This window comes from Micromys minutus (genome assembly GCF_963924665.1).
Source record: "Micromys minutus genome assembly, chromosome: 31".
NCBI lineage: Eukaryota > Metazoa > Chordata > Mammalia > Rodentia > Muridae > Micromys > Micromys minutus.
Window position 1 is genome coordinate 1,490,318 of NC_137966.1, and position 12,343 is coordinate 1,502,660.

General features: G+C 40.3%; 1 protein-coding gene across 4 annotated transcripts in view; it reads right to left on the reverse strand.

Annotated features, from left to right (window-relative positions):
• The window catches only part of EBF1 (EBF transcription factor 1), a 375,979-nt gene that overhangs the window by 121,737 nt on the left and 241,899 nt on the right, over positions 1–12,343 (reverse strand). For all 4 annotated transcript variants that reach the window (XM_080942375.1, XM_080942374.1, XM_080942376.1 and 1 more), the window contains one exon: positions 11,341–11,422. In XM_080942375.1, coding sequence (XP_080798501.1) covers positions 11,341–11,422 — 82 coding nt within the window. The remainder of the gene's footprint in view (positions 1–11,340; positions 11,423–12,343) is intronic.

The following is a 12,343-nucleotide window of genomic DNA, read 5'->3' on the forward strand; positions in this document are numbered from 1 at the left end:
ACAGACCCATGGTAGGTGGGCAAAGAGTCTCATAGCTCAAAACAGAAATCAGTCAGCTGCTGCCTAGTGGAGGCAGGTAGAGGGACCCACAGCCTGTCCACGTTTTGTCAATAAAACTCATCTTAAATTTAGGAAAGAAAAAAAAAAAACATAGAAAACTCATTTCCTTTTGGATTCAATAATTCCTTTCCCCTTTCACACCACTTTCAGGGGGAAGGGGATGTTGGTGTGTACAATTTTTCTCTGTTGGAATCAGGCCCTCTGATTTTTATAATTTCACTATCCAAAAGTATCACTATTTTAATTTACACTAGGTAAATTATGACAGTCCATTCCTGAGTCGAAGGACCCATGTTTCAAGTGCTGGTAGGTAGCCATTGGACTAAGCAGTACAAATTGCATTTTAAACCCTCCAGCATGTCCTACTGGATAGCGTTTTACTGAAATGACTCTGAAATAATTTAAGACATTTTATTTATGAAGGGAGATTGTAGTTTGAGTTCTAGCTATAGAAGTAAATACAGGTTTAGTGCTAAACGTGTATGCATATATGTATTAATCAGTGGGCCATTTAAAATAAAACGTATGAGGGGCATCGCTTGTCATAACGGTATCCTCGGGCATGCATTTTCTATGCCGCACAGTCCCTGTGGCTTCTGCATTTATCCAAGTGGCAAGCCTGGTTTCTGGTTCCCAGGGTAGCAGGAAAGAGGCATTCTTACTTTTCAGGTAAGACCAAACAAGTGTTGGGCTGATGGACCTGACACTGTGACTCCTGACTCTCATTAAAAGGACTAAAAGGAAACTGGTATTTTAAATAAGAGGATGGAGGAATAATGCCCTCTGCCCTATAGCTCTCCCAGTTCGAAAGACCTGCCTTCACAACATGAGCTGGCACAATCAAAAACGCTAGCGAATTGTCCTTCTTACTGGATTGAATAATTCACTTTCTAGTAGACATCTCCATCTGAGCCTGACACTAAGTGAAACCTCGCTGCTTAGAAAACAATCTACAAAACAAAACAGCTTAGTAGTCTAGTTTCCCCAGTGTTGCTTCCCAGGAAGGATTTCTAGAAAGTTCTGTCATTAGACTTCTTCCTCCTCCTCTTTTCTCAGGCTCTCTTTTGTTCCCTATCACGAGAGAGAGACCTTTTGTGTATCCTAACTACACCATCTACGATTCATGAAGTAGAACCTCAGTCCCATGAGCAGATTTTCAAAACAGATGTAAGCTGATAAACTCAACGTCGAGCAGATCCCAGTAACAGGGGTAGTGGCTTGCATGGAGGAAAGGATTATGACCAATACAAGGACTCAAAATGTGCATTCCTATCTCTGTGCATTTCTCAAACTGGAGTAAAGTCAGAGGATGCACATGGTATCAAAGCACTTGCCAATGGTTAAGTTCACAGTCTTTGGTGAAACATATTTTCTTCTTCAAATGTTAGTCACTCTGGTAAATCAGTTTTGAAAGGTTGCAAACCTTGCTTTTCAAAGCTTCCTGTATAAGTTACATGGGGTAACTCCATAGAAGGAAATGTTTAGCACAGTTGGTTTGGCTCATGGCGTCTTTCCATAGGGTTTCAGCTTATTGTATTTTTTGCATTGATCTATGGACCATAGTAGTTGACTCTAATACCCAGGTATTTTTCTTTTTTTTTTCTTTCTATTTTTTAATTATTTTTTCACAAATGTATGTGGCATGCATATGCTCTTTTTTTAGTAAGTATTCCAGTGCATATATGGAGGCCCAAGGTTGATATTGGAACTCATCCTTGGGTTATCTACTGACTGAGGAGCAGGGTCTCTTAATTAAGGCCAGAGCTCATAGATGGAGTTTTTCATACTAGACACCTTACCCTTGGGATTCTCCCCGTCTCTACTTTCTCCAACGGGTATCACAGGTATGCCACTATGCCTACCACCCTACATTTACATGGGTTTTGGGAGATCCAGACTCCCAACCTCTGCCTTGCTGGACAAATACTTTAACCACCGAGCAATCTCCCCCAGTCTGATAACAAAGGTATTGGGGGAAAAAAAACAGTGACTTGAAGCACATGATGGAAAAGTAACTGAGCAACACTTCATGGAAAACTACTCAGGAAGAAAAAGAAGAAAGCCACTGGCATAGTGGGTTTGATCTCTAAAGAATTGTGCAGAGTGAACAAAAATGTCAGTTCCAAGAGGAGTTAAAGTTTGAATCCCTAGTCCCCATTGATTTGGAACGGTGGGATTTACAAATAGGACTTTTACTACATTAAATAAAGCCATTGAGCTGTGCCCTAATCTACTGTTACCACTATCCTACCAATAAAGGGTATTTGGACACCCAGAAAGAAAGTGGGGTGGGGTACTGTTGAAAAGCAAGAAGAGGAGAGTGGAGAGATGGCTCAGTGGTTAGAGCACTGACTGCTCTTCCAGAGGTCCTGAGTTCAATTCCCAGCAACCACATGGTGGCTCACAGCCATCTGTAATGGGATCTGATGCCCTCTTCTGGTGTGTCTGAGGACAGCTATAGTGTACTCATATAAATAACATAAATAAATCTTTAAAAAAAAGAAAGAAAAGAAGGAAGAAAGAAAGGAAGAAAGAAAGAAAGAAAAGAAAAGCAAGAGAAGACATTATTTGGATATAAAGGTGCCCAATGTTATAGCTGTGGCAGTAGAAAGGTGAACCTATATACCTACAATGAAACTTTTCAGAACTGAAAAATATTCCCACACAAATGAGTATAGGCACATTCAGGGAAACTTAAGTGAGATGGGCAAAAGGTGTCAAGGTCTCTATTAAGGCTCTATTATTGTTCTAGAACATTGTAACACTTGAAGGAGACTGGTCAGAGAATGCATGAGAATCTCTCAATGCTACTCATCCCAACTGTGTGTGCCTCTGCAATTACATCAAAATTTTTTTCAACTAAATATAAGACATCAGCAACCAGGATGTCCTTCAAAGGGTGAATGGATAAACAAACTAGTAATCCATACAATGGCATATCATTTAGTGATAAAAAGAAATGAGCTGTCAAACCACAAAAAGGCATGGAGGAATCTTAAATGCACATTACTGAGTGGGGGGAGCAAAGCCAATCTGAAGAGGCTACATACTCCATGATTCCAACTAAATGACATTCTGCAAACGGCAGCACTACAGAGACTGTTAAAAAAAAAAAAAAAAAAAAAAAAATCAGTGCTTGACAGGACTGGGGGAAGGGAGGCATGAATCAGTCAGAGGACAGAATTTTAGGGCAGTGAGACTATTTTGTACAATAGTTTGATGCTGGATAGTTTTGCTTTGTCTTCATCTGTGGGACAGACAATGCAAAGTGAAGCCTGCTATAGCCAGGGGCTTTGGCCATTGGCGATAACCTGACACTCTACAACCAACGAATCTTTCCGTAGGGAAGCAGAGGCTCCTATGGAGTGATTATTTTGCAAACCTTAAATTATTATCGTACAAAATAATCTAAGATCAAACTACTTATGAGCAGGTTCGGCAAACAGTGGAATCACAAGAAACTTAAAAAAAAAAAAAAATAGTGGCTTCTGGCTTAGAGTTTTCAAGCATAGAAAAGGGAAACAACACTGCAGAAATCAAAGGCCAAACACCTCTAAAATACAGTTGCACAGAAGAGAGGGTTAAGCTCTTAAGATCCTTTACTGATTTGCAGAGAATCCAAGATTGGTTCCCGGCATCTATTACTGCAGGGGACTCTGATGCCTCTAGTCTTCTCAGGTTCCTGCTCCTGTGCACACATACCCCTTCCAGCCCATAATCATAAACAAAACAATAAACTGAAAATAAGACTGCACACCAGTATGTGGTAACTTTGCTTTTTCTGAGGGCGTGTCAACGTGGTTGACCATCTCCGAACTGGCAGGTTTACATTTGAGTCGCTTTAAAGTGGGAAGTTTCCCCCAGAAATACCATCAGACTGAAAAGTCATGTCATCTCAGAGGTTCCTATGGGGGAAATGGTAGGAAATCCTCTGTAGCTACAACACTCTGCACTGGGGTATTTTTAAGTGACCTCAAAGCCAGGACAAATGACACGCACATGTGAGCCTGAAGCAAAGCATCTAGCCTTTCAGTGGGTTCTCACAACAGTGTAGATTCCTGGCTTGAGTTTACCTGTGTCTTTCCTGCTGGTTTCTTGCAGTACAAATGGATGGTTTTTGAGGTGCCTGGTGACAGCGGAAAGTATTATTTAGGTAAAAACGGTCTGCAGCAGTTAGGTCTTCATTAACTTCGTCCTTTAAAATATCCTTGACTGATAAGAAATGAGATATTCTCAGAAATGTGCCTGATTGCTAGTTTCTATCTGGTTGAGAGATCCCAAATAAGTCATTAAAAATTATGGAGGACGTGTGAACCTCCAGGATGTAACAGAGTGGAACCGTTGAGGACAGGGGGTGGCTGACTGAATTAAATCCAGACTGGAGGCTCAAGGCGGAGTTATACAGTCTCTGGAAAGGATGACAAGAGCAGATACTTCCCATCTGTACAGAAGGAGGTAGAAACCTGTGGGAAGCAGATCGACTCCCATCTCCTGAGCTGAGAACATGCTAAACCTCATCCCTCACACAGTGGATGTAGATGCCTCTTGTTGACTTCTGGTGGTGTAGCTGGTACTTTGCTGGCACCCTGTGCTAACTCATCAAGGTAAACAGAGAGAAATGTCAGGTACCTTATGTGGACTTCAACATGGTATGTCTGTGTAGAAATGCTGCACAAAGATAAGTCTAGTCAACAGCTAGGATTCCAGGATCAGACAGTGATTCGATTCCCATGCCTACGACTTTCTAGTATGTAACCACAGACACACAAATCATAGGAATGAGCTGGGACTCTGCCTGCTGTGTGCTGAATGTCAGGTATTATTGCATTTGCTAAAGTAGCAGAAATAAACAAAATGCAGACTAATTTTTTTTAGTGAAATCTTAGTTCCTATTAATTTAGTTCTTAGAGTTTAGTCCCTAACATCAGGCCTGTAGCTGAAGAATAACAAGGGTCTGCTAAATTCTAAGTTGCAAAGTGGATTAGCTTTGGTCCATAAGTCCTTATGCCGATACCCACTCCTGGAACAACAGTCATAGGTAGTCAAAGGTCAATCCAAACACTTCACAACTACCTTCGTTTGCAGTTTACGTTTTCTTCTAAGGCAGCCATACTTAATGTGGAGCTACTTCTGCTAAGTACACAACCACCGCTCAGCAAACCCCATCCCCAAGGATCCCTTCTCAGTGATGCATCCTATCTGCCAAGGCTCAGAACAAGGCATATGCCAAGATACAGACTGGCCCAGTGAGCGGTGGTGATTTCATAGACCAGGTCGAAGACTCCCCACGTTTGACAGGGTCTTGTGAATTAATCTTGTTTTCTGAAGCTATCACTAGAGTTGCTTTCAGTATAATTAATCAGCAGGGTACATCTTGGAATTATTCTGCATGGGAAAGGGATGTGTGTGTGTAAATCAGACTCTCGGAATTCTGTTGGAAAAGAATTTAATCGTAAGATGGGTTCTTTGTCAATGTGATACAAGTGTATCTGAGGGAGAAAGAGTGGAGGGTGGGGAGGACATGAAGAGGAGAATGCTTCTTTCTCTGATAAGTGACTTTCAAGCACTCTGCTTCTCCATGCTTGCGTATTTTAAGACTGCTATAATCACAGCATATAAAATATTGATCTGAAGAGACCACGGCTTCTTAAAGCAAATAACAAAATTCTCCATTTTTATGATTCACTTTAAAAACTTGCCCTTTCATACCATATAACCTGTTTCACATCAGTTTTGAAAAGAAAACCACTCTTTTTGTTAGAAATTTGTGATAAATAACCTAATGATCTCTTTTATCCCCTATCTAAATGACTAAGTGAAAAAAAAAATGTGTAAACAGGAGAAAATGAGTTTGTTCTAGTTGTTTGCTCTGCTTGAGGCCCTTGTCTGGCTTTTCCAAGAATGATGCAACATAGCCATCTCTTGGTATCTGTGAAAAGTTATTACCCCACACACAAGAATGCAGAGATCCTTCAAAATGGCATTATTTTGCATTAGTGTTATATTATATATATTATATTATATACATATATGTATTATATATATATATATATATATATATATATATATATATATATATCCCATATAGTTAAAGGAACTCAGACTATTGGATATTGTGAATATGTGATACTGTGCATTTGGGGAATGATGACCAAAGTGATTTTATACATTTTCAGCACAAATGCAGGGTTGTTCAAATGTTTTTCATCTGCAGCTAGTTGAATCTGCAGAAGGAGAATCCATGGATGAGAAGGGCTAATCAAAGTAATTCTGAGGCCAAGCTCTGACCTTCAATACCACCATCTCTTGCTTCACGGTAGAATGCCATCTCTAATTCTGTTCATTTCCCCCTCTCTGTGAAATCCTGATTCATTTTCTTTATGGCAACAACCACCATTATTTACAACTATTAATCTTTACATATCTTCACTGTGACAGTTAATGGAAACTCATTCCTTACACATTCACTTTCTCTCCTTCCTGGTTTATCACGAGGCAGTGGCAAACCTCCCACAATGGCCATGTGACTGGCTACTAGCCAATAAGAAATGGGTAGGTTTGACAAGGACTGTTTCTAAGTCAATAATATAAAGACATTGTAAGTTATCTTTCTGCAACCCCCACCCCTCTTCAGGCTCCATAAAGACAAGAAGACTCTATAAAATTAGGGGTGAAATCTATTCTTCAAAGCATGAACACCAGTATGTACTTATTATATGTGAGACATTAGAAATTCTTTAGTCTACATGTGAGCCAGGGTATATTATTTGATCTATATGTTACAGGAGCTACTCTTGCCTTAGAATAACCCCCAGCCAAACTACCAGTTTCATTACAGAAAAGACTCTGTCTTTTGCATTCATCATTATAGACTTACCACCTATCACTCTAATAAATACTGCTGAGTGCTTGCACACATGAATGAGAGAATATATCTTACACCTAGTTTCATATATGCTGTTTTCATAGATCTAGCATTTTTATACAGATGCAGAGTTATAGCCTATCCAAAAAAAAAAAAAAAAAAACTTTGCTGAAGGGAGAAAATGAATTTGGAAATTTATATTTTACTTCAGTCTCCAGGTCTTGTGGTTTCTACTATAATGACAACTTGACCTCAATTCTTGTCCCTCCTTCGCCCCTCTCATCTGCCAGTCCCAACAAGGAAAGAGGGGGCCCAGGATTTAATCTGAACCTTGAATTGTCGGGATCCTGTCAGTTAAAAGCCAGACTGACATGGCTTTAACATGGTCCCTTAACATTAGCATCTTTTTACTGTCAAGATAGAGAAATGGGCTCATTTAGTCACACTGAATTGCTCCCTCTGTCATGAGCTGTTTCTAGCCCCAATTTGTCCCCCTCTCATTCCTTCGCCCTTCCCCCACACCCACAACTAAATGAAGCCTGTATCCACTATTGTATTTAAGCAATTATGCTACCTTAACCTCAGCCTAGAGATTTCAAAAAGAAAACATCCATTATTTAAAAAATAAGAGGAAAAAAGAAGAGGATTATACCAGGTTTCCTACAAGGCTTATACCACACTCCCTAAGCTCTTCAGAAACTGATTAATTTTTTGAGAACACTCAGGTCACACCAATTGACACAACCTGTGTAATTAAGAAGTCTCTGTTTACACACAAGAAGCCTAGCCAGTGTGAGGTTAAGTCAGCCTGACAGAATATCTTCACATGTCAGGAGATCAACAACCTTTCTTATGTTCCTGAGTCACCTACATGGGTCTCCAATTGCTCTTCTGAGGAGACACGAAGTAGTGTGAAGACAGGACTGACCAGGGAAACATGCAAAAGAGAAGCCACATCAAGGACAGCTGATGAATGCCATCTCCTGGGCCATGAAGGGTAGATCTATCAGAACTTTCTGGAAGTTGAACTTTTAGTATTACTTATATGCAAAGAGTAGATCAAAGTTGTCCATACCAAAGAGACCCTTTTTAGCCCTTCTCAAGGGACACAGGGGCATAAAAAGTACAGGAAACCAGAGTCTCCAATCTGCCACTGGTGGAGAGAGTTTTGCTGACATAATTGCTGAATTTTCAAATTTTCCCACAAATAGAAACTACGCTGGGCTGTGGCCCACTTGTTTCATGAACTTGGGTCGGGTTGCAACCACATGCATGAAGTCTCTTTGGAACGACTTTTTTAAGTTATCTTGTGATTCTATCAGTTATTTCTGAGTATCACTATGGATCTTGGATGTTCCTTGTTACCTCGCCAAGTACCTATCAACAGACTTTGTTGTCCCAAGACATTAAATAATATCACCATGTGTGACTTGAACCTCCACTTGACAGGAATATACCTTGAAGAGAACTCCTTGACTGCTCTAAACTCACTTTCTCCTTGCTGAAACAGGAATAATCCATATTTGCATGTTTTAATAGGAATGCTATGACAATAGCTATAATTCATGTCAAGCATTTCACGTCATACCTCTTATGAAATAAGCACTCAGTAAGGGTTAGCTTCATCTTCTTCATCATCACCATCATTATCATTGTTATCAACAGCAATGTCCATGGATATATGTAAATGCAGACATAGCATCTATACATACGAATATGGAATTAACTGAATACAGATACTGATATAAATATCCATCTACCAGAAGCTAATGAAGTTAGCCAGAAATAAACAACAACAGAGAAAAAAAGGAGGAAGAACCAATTTGACAAGGAGAGGGGAAAAATTGAGGAGGACCATGAGTTCAGTGTGAGGGTTATGGGCCTAAGGTTCTACCAAGCATCTGGACAGCTAAATTAAACCCAGGGAGCAGGTTTCAAAGACCTTCAGCTCACAGTTCTCACTGCTCAGACTGAGTGATGGAAACCCAGTAAGTTGAAGCTGAGATCCAATAAGAAGTTTGTTCTGGTTGATAAAGACACAACTTCTCTTAACGCGGGGCTTATGTCTGTGGTGGTCAAGGTAGCTATTCCTTTGGAGAAAGCTCTTTCTATTTAGAATCTCCTTGGGGAGTCAAAAAGGCAAAAGTGCTGCTGGGATTCACGTCAGTCACGTATGTTTAAAGGTCAGTAGAGACCTTGTGTAGGAAAGCAGTTGTTCCTAATCAAAGGTTGCAGTTATGGTAGCACCAATGCTGCCACTATGAACTTAGAAAAAGGTCATCAAGTGTAGGGAAGAACCAGTAGATTTCTATCAGGAGCTATTTTGTCTCTCTTCTTACCAATGATGTCTAATAATATCTAGAGACCCTTCATTAGTCATGTGAAAGGAGTCTATCTTCTGTCACTAGTCTATGACTGAATAGAGCTGTGATACAGGTTATCATCCTACAATGCACAGAAGACCCCCCCCCCCACACACACACAGAGAGAGAGAGAGAGAGAGAGAGAGAAAACACACATACACACATACAACACACAACACACATACAACACAAAACATACAACACACACACACACACACACACATGAACTATTCAGTCTAAGAGGTTCACTGTGCTCAAGTCAAGAAGTCCTAGATTAAATTAAGGGATTAATTAAATTTATCACTAGAATTTCCCCTAAAAGCTGAACATTATCATTTATACACTAACTTATAAACAAATGGTGCCCTTTTTTTCCTGTGCTCAAAAAGAATATACTGAAATGACTCCCTGTCTTTCCTCAGGGCTGTATTTCTAAGACATGTACACACTAGCAGGTCCTGTAAAACTTTACATAACTATTCTTCAAGTCCCCCAGTATCATCAAAGTCTATCCAGTTCTACTGGCCTAAGGGATATATTATAGATGCTGGCAAAGACATGAGACATGATTATTATACACAAATTGTTTCACGCCTGTATATCTTTGTACCGTACCCAAACTTGACCAAAAAAAAAAAAAAAAAAAAAAAAAAAAAACCACACATCAGAAAACCTCAGCAAGCTACAAAAGGCACTTTGAAAACAGTATTGTCACAGTCTGAAGGCAGGAGTAGGCAGGAAACAGTTTCTAAGAAACTAAAACTTTATTGGATTCTCCAGATTCATCTCTATCAAGACTAAATATGGTGAGGCGAACATGATTTTATAGAAATTCTCTAAGATCTCAGGAGACGATATCATCCTTCCACTGGATTTATTCTTTAATGAGACTAATAAGTCTCAACTTCTTTTAAAAAAAAATCACTTTGAAGACTATGGTATTGACATTCACAATCAATGCTCAGAATCTCTTTCCTTATTTCCCCTCAGAGATCCTGCAGCTGAAATTTATCAAGCACCTTTTGGAGCTTAGACACTGAAAACTGCACTTTGAGCTGACTAAACAGGCGTGGGAGTGAACTTTCAACGGCAGGCTGTCTCTCTGACAGGTTGTGCAAGCACGAATCAACGTTGACAGGGCAAATACCTTACCCATAAGATGAGGTGGAGAGCAGTGAAGGGAAGGGTCTTAACTTTACTACCTGAGATCTGTTCCCTGGTTGTACACCACCCGGGAGCTCATTAGAAACAGAATTCCAGCCCCACCCCACCCCCATCTCAATGAGTACTCTAACAAGGTCCTAAGAGATTCAAAACACATGAAGCTGCAGTAGTATTATGTCTAGAATTCTTAAAACACACATGTTTGAGACGTCACTCCATTTGGTCTAAGTTTTTTAGCCTTTTAGTATATTCTATACAGGGTTAATGTGCTTTAAACATGGCAGATATGGAGGATATTTAGTAAGGTGTACATGTGAGCACAGGGGCATTTCTGAAGCAGAACAGAAGATATAATGATAGAGACAGACAGACAGACAGACAAACAGACAGAGAGAGAGAGAGAGAGAGAGAGAGAGAGAGAGAGAGAGAGAAGGGTCCCCTTATAACCTGTAGTTGATGCTAGCAGCTGCTGAGATTGAGAGAGAACAGAGAAAGAATGGGCTTCCTGGTGTCACTTCCTGATTCTCGTCCTCAGCAAAGTTCTACTCAGGAAATTTTAGCCAATGAAACCATCGTTTCTGTATAATCGACTTAATCTGTGGCTGTCTCATCACGTGAGCCCCGTGGAAGCCAAGATGAGGCTCTAAGGACACAGCTGCCTTCATCAGTGGGAGCAGGTGGTACAGCCCCAATTTTTGTCTAACAAAAACAACTCCGAGATTGCAGATGCCAGGGGACCAGTGGCCTCACCTGCTCCTCACCTCTAGAGAAACGATTATGCTCCATGCCTTCTACCAAAAAAATAAAGAGGAAAAAACAAAAGCGCTCCTCATCATCTCTTCACCTTCAAGTCACGATTAAGACGTGAGAAAAGCAAAAGGGACCCACCTGGAATCTCCGCATGTCCCGTGGGTTTCCTGCATTCTTTAGGCAATTCTGGTTGCATTTAAGGAAAAACTTCAGGAAGAATCTGTGGAGAGACAAAGGATCATGGTCAGCATTTCAGTCCCAGCAAGGGAGTCAAGAGTCAGAAATCACTTCTGGGTTATACATCCTCTTTTCTTCCTGCATGTCCTGCAAACCTCAGGGTGGTTTTAGAGTCTATGTTATATTTGAGACACAAGTTCTGGTACTGCATCCAAGGTGCATTTTTTTTAATGATATAAACACTCTGGAACTGGCAACAGATCTCACAAAGAAGCAAAGAACCCCCCAAGGGAGTGTTTTTATTCAGAGAGCGGGTCTTCGTCATAATTTAACATGGGCTCCAAATGGATCTAATTGAGAATTCCCAAGGTCCCCAAGCAAAACATATAATTTAAATGTTATAAGTTCACAGGTGATGAATGGCAACATGTACGTTAGACAAATGTAAGGAGATTGTAAATACTTTAAACCTTAGCATCTCCAAATAAAATGTTCAAATTAGCAGTCCTGGGAGGGTTAGGAAGTACTGATTTAATGGCATAAACCCTTCCAACCTCTCCAATACCACCACATCATTTTCCTTAGACATGTGCCTTGAACAAAAGCCATTTGTGAGTGACCTGGACCTTCCTGCCTCTCAACCCACCTCAGTTTCTGAATAAGTTCTATAGTGAGAGCCACAGGTTTTGTTTGGTTGTTGTTGCTGCTGTTCCTGTTGTCTCTAATTGGTTAGAGAAATCCCACTTAAACTGGTGAATCTATTTTAGTTGTCAAAATGCCCTGATGTGTGGGATGCAGGACTTGGTCCCACTAAGTAACCACTGCAGTATGTATGTATGTATGTATGTATGTATGTATGCAGTACGTATAGAGAGTTTACACTAAGATAGTCATAGCTGGTCACCCTCAGCTAAACCCCTCCATCTGCTTTCTATTTGGGAGTAATAGAAGATTTTTATGTCCA